Source organism: Hemiscyllium ocellatum, chromosome 4 (genome assembly GCF_020745735.1).
Source record: "Hemiscyllium ocellatum isolate sHemOce1 chromosome 4, sHemOce1.pat.X.cur, whole genome shotgun sequence".
Classification (NCBI taxonomy): domain Eukaryota; kingdom Metazoa; phylum Chordata; class Chondrichthyes; order Orectolobiformes; family Hemiscylliidae; genus Hemiscyllium; species Hemiscyllium ocellatum.
This window is the reverse complement of record NC_083404.1, coordinates 950,329-970,632: the sequence shown is the minus strand read 5'-3', so window position 1 is coordinate 970,632 and position 20,304 is coordinate 950,329. Positions and strand designations below refer to the sequence as shown.

At 40.9% G+C, this 20,304-nt stretch overlaps 1 protein-coding gene across 2 annotated transcripts in view; it reads right to left on the bottom strand.

The window, feature by feature from the left end:
* LOC132810237 (syntenin-1-like) overlaps positions 1 to 20,304 on the bottom strand; it is a 42,337-nt gene that overhangs the window by 11,245 nt on the left and 10,788 nt on the right. The window contains exons 3-6 of one of the 2 annotated variants that reach the window (XM_060822631.1): positions 10,780 to 10,855; positions 4,219 to 4,319; positions 3,818 to 3,979; positions 472 to 647 (exon numbers count right to left, since the gene is read on the bottom strand). In XM_060822631.1, the coding sequence (XP_060678614.1) occupies positions 472 to 647; positions 3,818 to 3,979; positions 4,219 to 4,319; positions 10,780 to 10,855 (515 nt within the window). The remainder of the gene's footprint in view (positions 1 to 471; positions 648 to 3,817; positions 3,980 to 4,218; positions 4,320 to 10,779; positions 10,856 to 20,304) is intronic. The other variant, XM_060822632.1, reaches the window with a different exon arrangement.

The following is a 20,304-nucleotide window of genomic DNA, read 5'->3' as shown; positions in this document are numbered from 1 at the left end:
CTAACGGCCGTTTCTCATCCTGAACAGCTACACTCTATACAGATATATTCCAAGTCATCCAAACCAAGTAGTAAATCTCTCTTATCGACCATTGAAGGGACATACCATCTCATTTTAATTCCTTCGAGCTAATTCATTCATTCATTCATTCATTGCTGTGGGGCATTTCTTTGCTTCCATAAAAATAGACCCACCATGATATAAATCATCTTCATGGAATAACTAAATTCACATGTCTACTTCATCAACTTTTACATTAAAATGTTAAAAACAAAGAACCACAGATGCTGTAAATCAAATAAAAAATTGCTGGAAAATCTCAGATCTGGCAGCTTTTGTCAACTGAGTTAACATTTTGGGTCCAGTGACTGTTCTTCAGAAATGTCACAGACAAGATACCAATTGTTGAGTTTTCAAACAAAATGAAAAATTTCCAATTATCTCTCAACAGAAAGAGAGGGGCATTCTTACCTGTCACGAACAATGATACTAATCTTTTGATCAGAAGCTTGTTTCAGTACTTTGTGGCTCTTGTCACTGCTCCACCCTGCACAATTCTCACCATTTATCTGCAGGACCTGGTCACCAAATCTTAACCCAGCGAGGGAAGCAGGGGAGTTTGCTTGTACAAGTTGGACAAAGACACCCTTATAAAGCAAAGAGAAATGTAACACCATTACATTAGGGACAAATTACATGTACTCTTCTGCTTCAGTTGACAAAGGAACCGCGATTATCCGAATATCAGATTATCCAAAGGAGATCTCGGGGTCCTGATAGAAACATGACAAAGACGTGTTTCCAACAGTGATCGCCTCTTTCGTTGGCAGTGATTAAACAGGCAGAGTCTCCAAATGACTAACCCCTCACCCTCTCTCTCTCCCCACACACTTTCCCTGGAGTTTAACACAGGGGTGTACCCTAAACCCCCCTGCCCAACATTGTCTTCTAGAGGGCAGAGGTGGAACCTGTCAAAACGTCGCAGCAAAATGGTGCACACGCTCGCGCTATTTGGAGACTTACCCTGACTGCAGAAGCAGTCGTGTTGGTGCACAGTCCAGATGCCCTGAAAGGGGGGGGGGGGGGGAAAGAAGAGAACCGGGTTCAGGGGAGGCCTTGGACCGGGTTTAGGGGAGGCGTCGGACCAGGTTGGGGACAGGCGGCAGTGTTGGATAGGGTTGGGTGGGGCAGGGCCTCGCATGCTGTGTGCTGCTGCAGGGAGCAGAGTTTAAAAACTGAGCCCCAGAGGAAAGGCATTTAATCGATTGACCAAATAATCGATTATCCGAACAAAATAGTGCCTGCCATCACGTTCGGATAATTGAGGTTCCCCTGGACAAAGTGGAATACACATAGGCTACCACTGGCCATATCATGGAAAAACACATTACATGCATAAATTTAATGTAAGGTTACAGTATCCTGGCGTAAATTAATGATTTTATCAAAGCACAGACACGTAATAGTGTGGTACGCAGAAGACATTCCAGCCTCCACCCCATCTCATAGGATTCATATACACATATCAAATGTTCCCTTCAACTCAATGTAAAGGTAACAAATGTACATTAGAATGTCAATAATAAATAACAAGCCATTTTAAAAACACACTTAAGGATTGCTGAATTGCTTTACTCTGCTCGTCAAAGGTCAAGGCCAATGATAAAACAAATACCAGATCACAGTAAAGTCATCACAAGTCCTCTTCAGCTCAGTGAAACTATGGAGCAACCACAGATTTATTTTTCCAAACTTGATTTATCTCATCCATCAGATAACCTTTTTTCCTGCCACTCAACTATTCGGCTTTCCCTTAAATTAATGCCATTATTAAACCAAACACAGATTTGAAACCAAATGTGTCAAAAGGCTCTACTTTCCTTACTATTGTAGAAAGAATTCAGATTTGGAAATGTTGAATAATTTGCATTTCACAATTTATGAAACATGGTCAAGCACATTTGTTTTCACAAAGACTTTGGCAACAGCGACAAGCATTATTTTAAAAAGTATAGTGTTTTCTTTTATCATAAGCATTAATCTCAAACTTGAGTGCCACAGCATTTCAAATTGAAATATAGTATAATTTGGAACTGGGTCAGTTATTATTTTATAACTCTCGGCCTTCAACAGCCTCGGACAGCTTTTTGAATAACCCAAATTGGCTAAGTGTTGCTCAAATGTTCAAAGAAAAACATTCACTGTAGAAATAAACATCAAATCCCAAATATAAAAAGGAACTTTACACTTTCCAGTTTCCTGATTGCAATGTCATTGCTAATTCTGGCTTGTTTCCAAAGTGGGATTCGCTATTACGATAATTTGCTTGTCAGGATACTACAAAAGCAGGACAAATAGCAGCATTTTGATTGTGTTGGTAGCTACAACTTTCTCCCACAGCAGGCAATGCAAAGAATAGGTGCCACCTATCTTTCCAATGGTAGATGTTTCTCAAGGTTAAGAAATCATTACTATAGTGATAAACCCTCTTCCCTGTTCCTATAAGTTAAATGTAGGAAAAAAAATCACCACTAGGCTTTTCTAGTCAACTATGTCTCAGCAGTTTCTTCAGCTGAATGTGTGGGAGAACCAGCACAGACTGCAGTAAAGCCAACTCCAGCCCACAGTTTTGCAGTCATATAAGCTAATTACTAGCATATCATATCCATCGATAGCAGCCCTGAATGGCAGCATTTGGTGATCCAAGCCACATTTTGTATGAGAAAATGTACACAAAGACTTTGGATTTTTTTTGGTGGGAGGGAAAGACATTAGTTGTTTAAAATTTGTAGTATATAATTTCAGGGTAGGCACGTTGTCTAGATCTTTCAGACAAATCTAATTTTGTTTGTGGCTAGCATTTAGATGTAATTCTGAAGTTCCCAGCCTTAAAGCAGAGTTTTAACATGGCCCCCAACTGTTAGGCTTAAGTTTGAGAAGTAGCTGAATCTGGTTTTTCTAACTGAGTCCGCTGGGCATTGAAAGGTTTTTACGGCGCAGTTGTAGTTTCTATGCGCCTGGACCAGGAGGTTCAGGTTCAAGTCCCACCTGCACCCCTGACCATCTTTGAACAGGTTAGTTTAAAAATAAAGAGTCAGCTAGACATTTGCATTAGCAGTATAAATACGTCCAGCTGAGTGTGACATATAGTACTGCTGGCAGTAAAATGTTTATCAAAAAAAACCTGTTCCTAGGATGTGGGTATTACTGGCAAAACCTACATTTAGCAACCATCCCCAACTGCCCTGAAGAAGGCGCTCGTGTGCCATCAGTTGAGCCACAAGACTCAGTAAGCATACCTAGTGCTGTTAGGGTCAGAACCCAGTAAAGGTACAGCAATGTGTTCCTAACTTGATTAGAAAACAAGCTCCTGAGGCATCTTGACAGGATAGAGGTGTAAAGGATCTTGCCTCTTCTGGGGCAGAAGAGGAGTTAGGGTTTACTATTTTAAATTAAGAAGCATCTATTTAAATCAGAGATGAGGTGAAATTCTGAGTGTTAGTTGCCATTGGGAATCTTCCTGAAGAGGTGAGTGGAAACAGAGTCTATCTTTAAGGCAGGATCCTTCTTGCTAAGGAAGTGAAAAGCTGTTGGAGTAGGCAGAAATGTGGATTCCAATCATCTGCCATGATTGTATTAAACAGTGTAGCAGGTAAGAGGAGACAATGGCAGACTCCCACCATATCTACATGTTTCTAAAAATTGTCCCATCCCCACAGCAATGAAAGCAAAGCTACCCTTTTCCAATAAACATCTTAGCATCTTCCGGCACATTGTAAACTTCTATATACTTTAAATTACAGGAAGTGGTACTTACATTGTCAATAGATTTAAGACGAATGCCAATCTTTCCATCCTGATCCTTGCAAAGGATTAATTCCCGGATCCCCTGTTTGATTTCAGCTCTTCGAAGACCCAAATCGGTTCCAGTTACTGGTGCCACCATGTAATTTATACTGGATGGTCTAGCAACAGTCTGCTGTTCAATATAAAGCATATTAAAATCATTTTAAAAACCCTTACAAACATTTCTTCCAATCAAGATCTAAGATCTTTTCCATTCCCATTAGTTTTACACTTACAGTAGTGCAGAAAAATAGAGTTATTATTTTAGCAGCACTGCTTAAGGAAACCCTGCAGATGTCCAGTTGGATTAGAACTGATTGTAATATCTTGTTTGGAATTTAACGGAAAAGTACGAAGAAATATATCCCTTGCCTGTGGTACTGCAACTGCAGCCATATTCCTTTGTATTTCTTCTTCATTCAGACTGAGTCCCATATAGTCAGACAGTTCAGGGTACAGACGGGGATAAAGGCCTGCAAAAATGTTAAAGGTTTGTCAGACCTATTTATTCACAAAAATGTAAAAGATGCATTAAAAAGAGCTTTACAATGAAGCAATAGAGGTTATACATTTGTAAATCAAGTGACATTGGAAGACTATTTGGGAGAGTGATAACTATATCATCTGGTTTATGTAGACTATGGAAAAGGATAACAAACAAACCAAAGTAATTAACTGGAGAAAGACAAATGCCAGTGGGTGGGAGTGTATCTGGGTTTAATAAATTAGAGTCAAAAGGTTCACAGGAATACAAGCAGCTAAATAATGGGCAACCTTCAAAATGGAACAGGAACATCAGCAGTAAGGAGGAGGAAATGGGCCAATTACAGACAAAGACTTATGCACGGAGACAGAGTATTGCTGAAATATTAGATGCAAAAAAATGTTTTCCCCAGGGAAAGCGATGCAAGCCAGGCCATGGTGGAAGCGGACGGAAATTAGGAACAGGAGTAGACCATTCTGTGCTTCAACCCTGCTCCGTTATCTAAGGGGATCCCTGCTGATCTATGGCCTAACTCTGTATACCTTTGGCCCATCTCTCTCAAAACCTTCGCTTAAACATTTATCTATGTCAGATGTGAAACTAACAACTGATCTAGATCAATTACCATTTGGAGAAATGTTCCAAATATCTACCATGAGCTGAAGTGCTTCCTAACATCTCTCCTGAACAGACTAGCTTCAATTCCCAGACTATGCCCCCTAGTTCTACGATCACCGTGTGGAAATAGTTGATTTCTAGCTACTCCATCTTTTCCTGTTACTTGTTGCTGGAAGAGTGTTATGTACTGATTCGTTAAAGGCAGGACAGGTTTTTTTAATAAAATATACAATATCCTGGGCTTTATTAACAGCACAGAATTCAAGAGCAAGATTTATGTTGAACTTCTGCAAAACACTACCTAGGCCTCAGCTAAAGTACTGCATTCAGTTCTAGTTGGTAATTTAGGAAGGACAAAGACATTGGAAAGTCTGCAGAAGAGGTTTTATGAGAATTTTTTCTAGGTATATAGTCAGAGACAAACTGCACAGAAACAGATTGTTCAGTCCAACCCATCCACACCGACCAAGATTCCCAAACTACATTAGCCCCACTTGCCTGTGTTTGACCCCTACTCCTCACTGAACGAAAAACATTAACTCTGCTTGCACTCCATGAATGCTGCCAGCCCTGCTGAGATTTTCCAGCTATGTTTTTGTTTCTGATTTACAGTACCTGCAGTTAGAGTCAGAGATGTACAGCATGGAAATAGAGCCTTCAGTCCAACCTGTCCATGCTGACCTGGTCCCACCTGCCAGCACACGGCCCATATCCCTCCAAACCCTTCCTATTCATATACCCATCCAAATGCCTGTTAAATGTTGCAATTGTACCAGCCTCCACCACTTCCTCCGGCAGCTCATTCTATACACGTACCACTCTGTGTGAAAGTTGCCCCTTAGGTCTCTCATATCTTTCCCCTCTCACTATAAACCTATGCCTTCTAGTTCTGGACTCACCCACTCCAGGGAAATTTACTCTATCCACACCCCTCAATTTTATAAACCTCTATAAAGATCACCCCTCAGCCTCCAATGCTCCGGGGAAAACAGCCCAGACCTATTCAGCTTCTCCCTATAGCTCAAATCCTCCAACCCTAGCAACATCCTTGTAAATCTTTTCTGAACCCTTTCAAGTTTCACAATGAGGGCAACCGAGTAGTTAACACTGCTGTCTCAGTGCCAGAGACCTGGGTTCAATTCCCACCTTGGGCAACTGTGCAAATTCCACACAGACATTCTCCACGTGTCTGCGTGGGTTTCCTCCGGACGCTCCGGTTTCCTCCCACAGTCCAAAAGATGTGCAGGTTAGGTGAATTGGCCATGCTAAATTGCCTGTAGTGTTAAATGTAGGGGAATGGGTCTGGGTGGGTTGCTCTTTGGAGGGTCAGTGTGGACTTGGTGGGCCGAAGGGCCTGTTTCCACAGTAAGTAATCTAATCCTTCCGATAGAAAGGAGACCAGAGCTGCACGCAAAATTCCAAAAGTGGCCTAACTAATGTCCTATATAGCCACAACATGACCTCCCAATTCCTGTACTCAGTACTTTGACCAATAAAAGCAAGCATACCAAACGCCTTCTTCACTATCCTATCTATCTGGGACTCCACCTTCAAGGAGCTATAAACCTGCACTCCAAGGTCTCTTTGTTCAGCAACACTCCCTAGGACATTACCATTAAGTGTATAAGTCCTGCTAAGATTTGCTTTCCCAAAATGCAGCACCTCACAGTTATCTGAATTAAATTCCATCTGCCACTTCTCAGCCCATTGGCCCATCTGGTCCAGATCCTGTTGTAATCTGAGGTAACCCTCTTCGCTGCCCACTACACCTCCAAATTTGGTGTCATCTGCAAACTTACTAACTTTACCTCTTAAGCTCACATCCAAATCATTTGTTTAAATGATAAAAAGCAGTGGACCTAGCACTGATCCTTGTGGCACTCCACTGGTCACAGGCCTCCAGTCTGAAAAACCACCTTCCACCACCACCCTCTGTCTTCTACCTTTGAGCCAGTTCTGTATCCAAATGGCTTGTACTCCCTGTATTCCATGAGATCTAACCTTGCTAACCAGTCTCACATGGGGAACCTTATCGAATGTCTTACTGAAGTTCATATACATCACATCTACTGCTCTGCCCTCAATCCTCTTTGTTACTTCTTCAGAGAACTCTATCAAGTTTGAGAGACATGATTCAACATGGTTACTACTTTTATGGGGGTGAAATTCATGCACAATAAATTACAGCAATTCCATGAGTGCTATGGGGAACTAAACCCAGCTGAACTGAACGCCAAAGGGGGTTGTCAGCTGATCGACCTGATGCACCTTAAAGGTTTGCACCAAATTCTTATATTACCCGGGTTTCTCTCAGCTACTGTTGTTTTAGTTTTTCAAAATAACATTTGAAGTTTTTATTTCTGATAACAGTTAGACATTAGACTCAGTCTTACTGGTCACTGTTGCCGTGAGAAATCTTCAAAGGCTGCACGGTAATTATAGTGAAATAAATGCATTTGGACCCATCAGATATAGAAAATGATAGTGTGATAAACTTTGCATCACTTTGAACTAATTATAGTTCTCCCTCAACAATGAATTTCAGAAATCTGTAGCCTAATAAGAGTGTGAATTGCACATTAAAATATAATAGCACAAAAAATGTTATGTTGAGACAATGAACCCTGATGAAGGGCTTATGCCCGAAACGTCGAATTTCCTATTCCTTGGATGCTGCCTGACCTGCTGTGCTTTAACCAGCAACACATTTTCAACTGTGATCTCCAGCATCTGCAGACCTCATTTTTTACACAATGAATTTATGCACAGGATAACACTGACTCTCAAACGTTGATCTATTATCTGAAGAACTTTTACACGAGATATGGAAAATTCCAGGTTTTTTTGGCCAAAATTTACGAGATCAACCTTTATGCGAATGTGTGTGTAATTTGATGTAGCAGCAAAAGTGATAAGGAAAAAGGAGTGGAGAGTGTTTGGGATGTAATGGAGGCTGGTCCAGTCGAGGATTCAAAAAAAAAAGGAACTGGATTATTACTTAAACAGGAGTAAGGTAAAGGGTACAGAGTAAAAGCAACAGAACCACTAAGAAGCTCTGAGGAACAGAGGGACCTTGGGGTGCATGAAGACGACCAGGTTAATAAGGCACTTAAGACAAACAGGATCCTTGCCTTGATCAGTCATCGCATAGATTATAAGAGTAGTAAAGGTCATGTGGGAGCTGTACAGAACTTTGGTTAGGATACAGCTAGAGTACTATGTGCAGTTGTGGTCACCACACAAGAGAAAGAATGTGATTGCAGTGAATGGGGTGCAAAGGAGATTCACCAGGACGTTGCCTAGGATAGAGTAGTCAATAATGGAGAGAGGCCGGATAAATGCAAGGTTGCAACAGAGCAAGTCGAGAGCATGGACAAGTGGGGGCGCTATTGGGAGAAGACGTGAAAGGTGTATCAGAGGAGGAGAGAGGAATAGCTGCTTTCTATTCACCTCTCGTCAAAGACTCAATAAGAGGCATCATTATAAAGTGAAAGACAGAAGGTTTAGGAGATTTAACAAAACCTTTTCACCCAGAGGATGGCAGGGGTATGAAAAAGAGTAGCTGAGGCAGGAAACCTCAACCTTTATAAAAAGAACTTGGTTGAGCATTCAAATCATAGCTATGGGCCTAGTGCAGGAAAGTAGGACCAGTGTAGGTAGTAGCATATCTTTAGCAATACAGACTCAGTGTGAAGGGCTTCTTCTGTACTATATGACTCTAATTTTAAAGTGGCACGAGGTGAAATCTTCATTTGGATAGCCATGCAGACATAATGAGCCAAACGGTGTCCTTTGCAGTGTTAAAATGCCCAATGCTGTTTCAAAGTTAAACTCAAATCAAGCTTCAACAGTTATCGAAAGTAAATGCCTTAGGAGTTCTTGCAGCCCGGGAGGAATAAAAAGGAGAAAAGAGTGGACATCAGTAAGGATATTTTATAGCTCATCTATATATTTAGTATATAGCTTAGAACCCATGTGTTTTAAGTAAATAAAGCCTTTCAATATAAAACTACATTCAGTTAAATTCTGAAGTTGAGAATTTATATCATTTACTCTATTTCCTAATTTGAATTAAGTTTGAAACACTGCTTTTATGCTCAAACATCAGGATTTCTGCGTAATATATGCTCCATCACATTTTGCAATCTTCAACCATATTACATAATAGAATTAAAAGCATGTTAAAAATAACTTAAAAGCAGTAAAATCACAAATCAGTCTAAAACAATGCATAAATTGATATAAGCATCTTATGCCATAAAAAGCTATGTTCATCCCATGTGTACTGTATACAACACCCACCCAACACCTGGAAATATGCTTGAATCGTTTTGAAGACAAATATGCCACGAATACAATGTGTTGTTTGGCTGGTCACAAAGTCCAACTAAGTCAATAACAGCTGCAGGTTAAACAAATAGAATCTTGCTGTAAAACCTGACTGACAAATGCCATACAGTAGGAGACTGGTCTGCCTTCATCACAGAAATACTGGCTACTGCCTTTCTTTTAAAAATCAAAAATGTGCAGGCAGGGAGTAATTTATACTGAGAATCCCTCAGAAGTAATACAAATTTCTACAACTTATATTTGAAAAATAGGGTTCTAATTGCATACAAAAGCAAAATATCAGATGCTGGAATCAAATAAAGAGAGAAAATGCTGGAGAAACTCAGTAAAACTGACAGAATCTGCAGACAGCTAAATACTTGATTGTTTGAGTTCAACAGAAATCTTAAAAGAGTTAATAACTTTATTCCTAACTATACATAGTCAATTAAATCTGTAAACAACTCAGCATTTGCTCAACACCAGAATTTGTGACTTTAAAAGTGACAGCTTCCCACTGTGCAAATCCATAGCTTTACATGGAATACAGCAAATGGAAAATACGAAACTGTTCACTTTGGTTAGAAGAATGAAGTATTATTTAAAGTGAATCACTGTAGAATTCTGAGATGCGGAGATATCTAGGTATTTGAGTGCAAGAGTCACAAGAAATTAGCATGCAGGGGATTATGGAAACAAATGAAATGCTATCCTTTATTAGAACAGGAATTTAACAGAAAAGCATGTTATAATGATAATAATAATACAGGGCTTTGATGATTCTACATCTTGAATACTGTGCATATTTAAGGAAAAATCAAAATGTACTGGAGGTGGTTTAGATGTTTATTACATTGATACCTGGAATCAGAGGTCTGCCTTATGAGCAAAGATTGGACAGGTTGAGTTTGTTTTCATCAGAATTTAAAGAGCAAGGGATGATTGGTTAGATCCTAAATAGCACTCAAGATGGAGATAGACAAGATTCACCTCCTGTAGATGAAATCAGAACCAAGGGAACACTGTTTTAAAAGCAAAACACTGAAGGTGCTAGAAATCTGAAACAAGCACAGAATGCTGGAGAAACTCAACAGATATGACAGCACTGTGGACAGCTGTGAGCTTAGTTCTGAAGAGGAATTGTATCACACTGTTTTAAAGGTAGAGTCTCTCTTTTAGGAACAAGTGTTAAAAAACATTTTTTCTCCCAGAATCTTGGAATTCTGCCTTAGAAGGTGCAAGTGGGAATAAAATTGAGGGAAGATGGATTCTTGTTAGAGGAGGGATTCAAAGGTTATTGGGATTATATGAGAATGTGGAATTTTGAATTTGTGATCTAGAATAGCAGAAAAGGTTTGAAAGATCAAATGGGCAACTTTTGCTCATTAATTGAGATGTTGGTATATTCTCATTATTTAGCACAACATTCCTGTTTCTATAAACATTACACAACCTTACAAATCCTCCTCTCCTACCCCTACCCCTCAAAAAACCAAACTTACCATCTGATGGCACAGAGGCGACGGTTTCAGGCAGAATTGCAGGAGTTCCAGAATCCGCTGCATATGAAGCTTGAGCCTGAAAAAACATGTTGAACATCTGAAATATTGGCATTTCAATAAATTTGAAAAATTTTAATATTCTCATCTGATATATCACAGAGAAGGTGAAACCAAGGAGAGAACGGATTGCATTTCTCCATTATTCAAGGGGAAAGAAATAAGTTTAATCTTTGTTGAAGAAGGGCAGTAGAGATGACCCGGTTAATTATAGACCAGAGAGCCTTACGTCTGTTGTAGGAAAGGTTTTGGAAAGGATAAGAGATAGGATTTGTAATCATCTTGCAAGCAACAATTTGATTTCAGATAGTCATTTTGTCAAGGGCAGGTCATGTCTCACAAACCTCAGTTTTTTTGAGAAAGTGACCAAGCATGTAGATGAGGGTAGGATAGTTGACGTGGTATACATGGACTTCAGTTAAGTCTTTGATAAAGTTCCACATGGTAGGCTATTGGAGAAAATGCAGAGGCATGGGATTGAGGGTAATGTAGCAGTTCAGATTAGAAACTGGCTTTCTGAAAGAAGCAGCGAGTGGTGGTTGATGGAAAATATTCAGCCTGGAGTCCGGTTACTAGTGGCGTCCCACAAGGATCTGTTCTGGGACCACTGCTGTTTGTCATTTTTATCAATGACTTAGACACAGGCATAGGTGGATAGATTAGTAAATTTGCAGATGACACTAAAGTCGGTGGAGTAGTGGTCAGTGTGGAGTGGACAGTGTGGAAGAATGTTACAGGTTGCAGGGGAACTTGGATAAACTGCAGTATTGGGCTGAGAGGTGGCAAATGGAGTTCAATGCAGCTAAATGTGAGGTGATGCACTTTGGGAAGAATAACAGGAAGGCAGAGTACTGGGTCAATGGAAAGATTCTTGGTAGTGTGGATGTGCAGAGGGATCTTGGAGTCCACATACACAGATCCATGAAAGTTGCCACCCAGGTTGATAGTACTGTTAAGGCGGCATACGGTGTTAAGTTTCATTGGTAGAGGGATTGAGTTCTGGAGCCACAATATCATGCTGCAATTACACAAAACGCTGGTGCAGCCACACTTGGAATATTGTGTACAGTTCTGGTCCCCATATTTTGGGAAGGATGTGGAAGCATTGGAAAAGATGCAGAGGAGATTGCCTGGTCTGAAGGGAAGGTCTTATGAGCAACAACTGAGACACTTGGATCTGTTCTCATTGGTAAGAAGGCAGCTAAAAGGAGATTTGAAAGAGACGTACAAGATGATCGGAGGATTAGATAGGATAGACAGCAAAAGTCTTTTTCCTGGGATGATGACGTCAGCTTGTACGAGGGAGCACAACTGCAAATTGAGGGGTGATAGATTTAAGACAGATGTCAGAAGCAGATTCTTTACTCAGAGTGGTCAGGGGGTGGAATGCCCCACCTGCCAACGCAGTTAACTCTGCCACATTAGTGAGATTTAAACAATCCTTGGATAACCATATGGATGACGATGGGATAGTAAAACAGAGAGGAACTGAGAGCTGAAGGGCCTGTTCTGCACTGTATTGTTCAATGTTCTAACTGAACGAAATACTGCCTGGCTGTGTCCTTTAGATAATCAAGGTTCCTCTAAACAATTACCATCCAATATGATTACAGTTCAGTTCACCTCATTTTCACATGGTCTTAAATGCCACGATCTAACATTGAGTTGAACATGGTGACGGGGATGATGCAGGAGGGTGGGTGTCAGATACCTGGATAATTTGGGCTCATTCGGGCGTAGGTGGGATCTCTACAGACAGCATGGTCTACACACGAACCTGAGGTGTACCAATATCCTGGGGGGGAATTTGCCAATGCTCTTCAAGAGGATTTAAACTCATTCAGCAGGGGGACGGGAACAGAAATTGTAGTTCCAGTGCCCAGGAAGTTCAGCGTATTGAGGTCAGAAATGAGGTTTCAAGGTCACAAGAGTTCACCAGCAAGCAGGAAGATGGTTTGAAGCGTGTCTACTTCAACGCCAGGAGCATCAGAAATAGGGCTGGTGACTTCAGTGTTGGGGCCATTTCAGAGACATGGATAGAGCAGGGACAAGAATGGGATTTAGATGTTTCAGCAAGAATAGGGATGATGATAAAGCAGGGGAGGTGTGGCAGAGTTAGTTAAGGACTATATTACGGTTGCTTGAAAGGATGTTTGAGGACTCTTCAATGAGGTAGTATGGGCTGAGGTTGGAAACAGGAGAGGTCACCCTATTGTGATAATAGCAAGTTACTGCAGATGCTGGAAAATCTCAGCAGGTCTGGCAGCATCTGTAAGGAGAGAAAAGAGCTGACGTTTCGAGTCTAACTGACCCTTTGTCAAAGCTAAATAAAAGGGAGAAATAGGGAGGTATTTATATTGGGCTGAGGTGATGAGTCATGGCTCCAGAAGCTAAGGTAGCAATAAAGAGGTGATAATGACAGAGCATAGTCCATGCACTGTCATTATCACCTCTTTATTGCTACCTTAGCTTCTGGAGCCATGACTCACCTTCTCTCAACTCAGTAGAAATACATCCCATTTCTCCCTTTGTCAAAGCTTTTTAAAAAAGGGTCAGTTAGACTCAAAACATCAGCTCTTTTCTCTCCTTACAGATGCTGCCAGACCTGCTGAGATTTTCCAGCATTTTCTCTTTTGGTTTCACCCTGTTGAATTTTCTATAGGCCTCCAAATAGTTGGAGAGATGTAGAGGAAAGGATAGCAAAGATATTGTGGATAGGAGCAAGTGTAACAGGGTAGTCTTTACAGGGGACTTTAACTTTCCAAATATTGACTGGAAATACTATAGTTCAAGTACTTTAGATGGGTCAGTGTTTGTCTAATGTGTGGAGAGTTTCCTGACATAGTATGTAGACAGGCCAACAAGGGGCAAAGCTACACTGGATTTAGTACTGGATAATGAACCCAGACAGGTGTTAGATTTGGAGGTAGGGGAGCACTTTGGTGATAGTGACCACAATTCAGTTATGTTTACTTTAGCGATGGAAAGGGATGAGTACATACTGATGGGCAAAAGTTATAGCTGGGGGAAAGGAAATTATGGTTCAATTAGGCAAGACTTTGGATACATAGGATGGGGACAATTGAAATGTGGAGCTTATTCAAGGAACAGCTACTGCGTGCCCTTGATAAGTATGTACCTGTCAGGCAGGGAGAATGTGGTCGAGTGAGGGAGCTGTGGTTTACTAAAGATGCTGAATCTCTTGTCAAGAGGAAGAAGGGGCTTAGATTAGATTCCCTACAGTGTGGAAATAGGCCCTTCAGCTCAACAAGTCCACACTGACCCTCTGAAGAGAAACCCACCCAGACTAATTTCCCTACATTTACCCCTGACTCATTCACCTAACACTATGGGCAATTTAACTTAGCCAATTCACCTAACCAGTACATCTTTGGACTGTGGGAGGAAACCGGAGCACCCAGAGGAAACACACACAGACACACGGAGAATATTCAAACTCCACACAGACAGTCGCCAAGGCCGGAAGTGAACCTGGGTCCCTGGCACTGAGGCAGCAGTGCTAACCACAGCCAGCGTGCCACCCCCAGTAAGGGTGCGTGAAGTTTATAAATTAGCCAGGAAAGACCTAAAGAACGCGCTAAGAGGAGCCAGGAGGGGACATGAGAAGTTGTTCGCAGATAGGATCACAGAAAAGCCTAAAGCTTTCAATAGGTATATCAGGAATAAAAGAATGACTAAACCAAGATTATGACCAATCTAGGTTAGTTTCGGGAAGTTGTGCATGGAGTCCAGTGAGGTGGGGAAGCGGTAAATAAATATTTCTTGTCAGTTTTCACACTGGAAAAAGAGAATGTTGTTGAATAGAATACTGAAATACTGGCTAGACTAGATGGGATTGAGGTTCACAAGGAGGAGGTATTAGCAAATCTGGAAAGTGTGAAAATAGGTAAATCCCCTGGGCCAAATGGGATCTATCCTAGGATTCTCTGGGAAGCCGGGAGGACAATGCAGAGCTTTTGACTTTGACCTTTATGTCGTCATTGTCTACAGGAATAGTGCCAGAAGACTGGAGGATAACAAATGCTGTCCCCTAGTTCAAGGAGGGGAATAGAGTCAACCCTGGTAATTATAGACCAGCGAGCCTTACTTCAGTTGTCAGTAAAGTGTTGGAAAAGGTTATAAGAGATAGGATTTATCATCTAGAGAGGAATAAGTTGAGCAGGGATAGTCAACATGGTTTTGAGAAAGGTAGGTCGTGCCTCACAAACCTTAAGTTCTTGGAGATGGTGACCAAACAGGTGGATAAGGGTAAAGCAGTTGACATGGTGTAAATAGATTTCAGTATGGCATTTCATAAGGTTCCACATGGTAGGCTTTTGCACAAAGCATGGAGGCAAGGGATTGAGGGCGATTTAGCAATTTGGATAAGACATTCGCTAGCTGATTTCAGTATTTCAGACGACAGAGGGTGGTGGTTGATGGGGAATGTGCATCCTTAAGTTCAGTTGCTTAAGGTATACCACAATGATCTGTTTTGGTTCCACTGCTGTTTGTCATTTTTATAAACGACCTGGATGAGGACGTAGAAGTATAGGTTAGTAAACTTGCAGATGACAAGGTCGGTGGAATTGTGGATAGTGTGGAAGGATGTTACAGGGGACATAGATAAGCTGCAGAGCTGGGCTGAGAGGTGGCAACTGGAATTTAATGTGGATAAGTGTGAATTCATTCATTTTGGAAGGAGTAACAGAAACAAAGAGTACTGGGTTAATGGTAAGATTCTTGGTAGTGTAGATGAGCAGAGAGATCTGTGTCCATGTGCATAGACCCCTGAAAGTTGCTACCTAGGTCAATATCTCTTCACCCTGCAGGCACTCTGCCTCTATTCCTGATGAAGGGCTTTTGCCTGAAACGTTGATTTTCCTGCTCCTCGGATGCTGCTTGAACTGATGTGCTTTTCCAGCACCACTCTAATCTAGAATCTTGTTTCCAGCCCTTGTTTTTACCTAGGTTGATATGGTTAAGGCTGCATATAGTGTGTTAGCTTTTATTGGTAGAGAGATTAAGTTTCAGAGCCATGAGGTCATGCTGCAGCCATACTTAAGTATGGTACACAGTTCTGGTCACTGCATTATTGGAAGGATGTGGAAGCTTTGGAAAGGGTTCAGACGAGATTTACTGGGATATCACCTGATATGGAAGGAAGGTTTTATGAGGAAAGACTGAGGGTCTGGAGGCTGTTTTCATAAGGGATAAGGTGGTTGAGAAGTGACTTAATTGAGGGTTAGATAGGGTGGACAGAGAGAATCTTTTTTTCCCTCAGATGCTGATGGCTAGCACGAGGGGACATCGCTTTAAATTAAGGAGTGATAAATACAGGACAGATGTCAGAGGTAGTTCCTTTACTCAGTAGTAGGGACATGAAACGCACTGCCTGCAACAGTAGTAGACTTGCCAACTTTAAGGGCATTTAAATGATCATTGGATAGACACATGGATGAAAATGTAATAATGTAGGTTCGATGTATTTCAGATTGGTTCAATAAGTAGTGCAACATCAAGTGCTGAAGGGTCTGTACTGCGCTGTAATGCTGTATGTGACTCTAGACCACAGCAGTATAGTTGATCAATTTGGAGTAGGCAATAAATCTTGGCTTAGCTAGCAACATCCTATGATTAAACATTAAAAATGGATAATTTAGGCTCATGTAAAGTGTCATTTACTAAGAACAAGTGCAGTTTATGAGATTACAAAAGAAATTTAACATTGGACATATCAACTCAGCTCATTGAAATCAACAGCAGCTTGTAAAATACAAAAGAAAACTAACCAAATCTTCTAACATTGCACCTATAAAGTGCACAAATTTCACTCTGTACAGATATTGGTACAGTTATTTCTGGATTCTACATACAATTTGGTCTGACTAAAACACCAAAGACAGTGGATAAACATGCTATCAAACAGGTCACTGGTTAAAGATTCTCAGCTTGAAGTCTGGCATTGTTTACTGAAAAGAAAATCCCAAAAGAGAGATTGAGGTTCAAATTTCCCTTAAGATCAATGTATTTTTGAACATGTTACTATTTCTACAGTCGAGGGACATGGTGACTAAACTCCAAACATAACTAAATTAAGGTAGTGAATGTTTGGAACAGACTACACAGGGAGACACTAGAAACACGTAAAAGGTAAACAAAATTTAGAAGAACTTGATGAACTGCACTCTTCTCTAGTCCTATTCTTTACTACATTTCTACGCAAAGGAAACTACATTCTCAACACAGATCAGCTTTGAGACAAATTGCTGAAAAATCTCAGCAAGTCTGGCAGTATCCGTGGCGAGAAATCAGGGTTAAAGATTCGAGTCCACTAACCCTTCATCAGCTTTGAGATCCGGGTTTAAATCCAGCATACCTTTATTTTAATGGAGTGCCTTTGCAAAAAGACTTTGGACCCACGTCAATTATAACGTTTCCCAAAATACAAGACTACCATTAACATTGGCAAAATAATTGAGAAACCATAAAGATGCCTGCTATAAGAATTTTAATGTCTTTCCTGCAGAAGTGTTTGTGGTAAATGGCAGGACAGATCACAGAACTAATGCAGCCAGCTCGGCTCCCCTTATTTTCATTCATTTTATTAGAACGTTATTTTACTCTTCTGCTTCACATATATTCTGTCATTTCTTTCTTCAGATAGTTTCCTCATCGAGCACATTATCTCTGACCTCCTGGGTCACAGAAAGCACACAAAATACAAATGCTTGAATTAAATAGCAATCAGCAGCCAGAGTTTAATGAACGTTATACATAAAAAAAATGAAACCAGTTTTCCCACTTTACAAGGAATGACAATCCTGCAGAATAACTTCACAATCTAATTTCTCTTATTGGAAAATGCTGGAAATCATTGAAAACAAAGTTGCTTACTGACAGAAACTGTTTATTTTTCTTGGATTATTTATCACAAATACACAAGTTGCCTTTTTTTTAAAACAATGTCATTGTATTAAATGAGACTCAAAAATATTAAAAGGAGAAAGTGAGGACTGCAGATGCTGGAGATCAGAGCTGAAAATGCGCAGCAGGTCAGGCAGCATCCAAGAAACAGGAGATTCGACGTTTCGGGCATAAACCCTTCTTCAGAATTCCTGAAGAAGGGCTTATTCCCGAAATGTCAAATCTCCTGTTCCTTGGATGCTGCCTGACCTGCTGCACTTTTCCAGCAACACATTTTCAGCTCAAAAATATTAAAACCAGCAATGGCTTCTAAAAACTAGTGTTATTTTACAGAGCATAGAAAAGTACAGCACAGAACAGGCCCTTCGCCCCACAACGTTGTGCCAAGGATTATTCCTAGTCTAAAATAAAATAACTTATGCACCCCTCAATTCACTGCCATCCAAGTACATGTCCAGCAGTTGCTTAAATGTCCCTAATGACTTCACTTCCACACCGCAACTGGCAATGCATTCCATGCATTCACAACTCTCTGCGTAATGAACCGACTTCTGATGTCTCCACTACACCTTCTTCGTAATACCTTACAACTATGACCACTCATACCAGTCAATCCTGTCCTGGGGAAAGTCTCTGGCTATTGACTCTGTCCATGCCTCTCATTACCCTGTATACCTCAATCAGGTTGCCTGTCTTCCTCCTCCTTTCCAGAGAGGGAAGTCCGATCTTAATCAACATCTCCTCGTAAAACAAGCCCTCCAGTCCAAGCAGCATCCTGGTAAACCTTCTTTGCACCCTCTCCATAGCCTCTGTATCCTTCCTATAGTAGGGCAACCAGAACTGAACACAATATTCCAAGTGTGATCTCACAAGGGACTTGTAGAGCTGCAGCAAAACCTCGCAGCTCTTAAACGCTATTCCTCTCTTAATGAAAGCCAAAACGCCATATGCTTTCTTATCAAAGTAACAGAGTGGTGCGCAAAAGAAGGGTTCCTTTGCATGGGGCAGTGGCATAATTATTGGAACAAGAGGGATCTGTACCATTGAGCCAGTCTGCACCTGAAGCAATTTGGGACCATTCTAGCAAAAAGGGTAAATAGAGTAGTCAACAGGACTTTGAACTAGGAAGTGGTGGTGGTGGTCAGGGCGGTTGTAAAACTCCAAGCAGTATAATGACCAATGGGAAACAAAGCAGTAGGTTAACATCTGTAGAGGTGGATTGAACTGCATAGAAAAGTATGAGAAAAATGGAAAGGCGAACTCCTGAGTGGCTATTAAAGTCTTCAGCCTACAAAATAGGACAGAGTGTTTGGAAAGGAATCAAACTTCAAGCACATTGGCTCAATAAATGACAAGGAGAAGAGGGATGGTAAATACAGGACTGAAGGTGCTTTATCTGAATGCACACAAATGAAATAAGGTAAATTACCTTGTGGCACAGATTGAAATTGGCAGGTATGATGTGGTGGGCATCCTGGAGATGAGGCTGCAAGGGGATTAGGACTGGGAACTAAATATCCAAAGATATACATTCCATCAAAAATACAGGCAGGTGGGGTTGCTTTGTTAGTAAGAAACAACAACAAATCAATAGCAAAAAACCAAGTAGAGTCAGATGATGTAGAATCTATGCTGGCAGAGTTGAGGAATTACATACTGGCCTCCAAAGAGTACGCAGTATTGGGGGCACAAGATACTTGAGGAGAAAGAAAAAGCGCCTAAGAAAGGCAAGGTTACAGTGACTATGAGGAAAGTTTGATATACAGATGAACTGGAAAAATCCGGTGGACAGGTAGTGGATCAAAAGAAAAGGAGCTTGTGGAATGTCTATGAGATGGTATTTTGGAGCTGCTTGTTATGGATCCCATTAGGAAATAGATAATTCTGGATTCCGTGTTGTGCAATGAGGTAGACTTGAGAAGGGAGCTTAAAGGTGAAGGAACCCTTAGGAGGCAGTGACCATAACATGATAGAATTTACTCTGCAATTTGACAGGGAGAAGATGGAATCAGAGGTAGTGGTATTATAGTTGAATAAAGGCAACTAGAGGCATGAGCTGACCAGAATCGACTGTGGAAGTGGAGCCCAGCAGGAAAGACGTAAAACAGCAGTGACAGGAGTTTCTGGGAGTAATTTGGGAGACAGCAAAAATTCATCCCAGATAAAAGATGCATACTAAAGGGAATATGAGGCAACCGTGGCTGACAAAGGAAGTCAGGGACAGCATAAAAGCAAAAGAAAAGGCATATAATGCGGAAAAGAGCAGTGAGAAGTCAGAGGATAAGGAAGCAAATAAAGAGCAGAAGGCAAAGAAAGAAATGAAGAGGGAGAAGATTACTAGCTTACCCTCTCATTTAATAAAAGATGGCAAAAGTTTATTTAAATATATAAAAGGGACAAAGAGAAGCAAAGGCGGACATTGGGCTGCTGGAAAATAGCACTGGAGTAGTAGTAATAGGGAACAAAAATGGCTGAGTACTTTGTGTCAGTCTTCACAATGGAAGACACAAGTAACACCCCAAAAAAAAAATCAAGACAGTT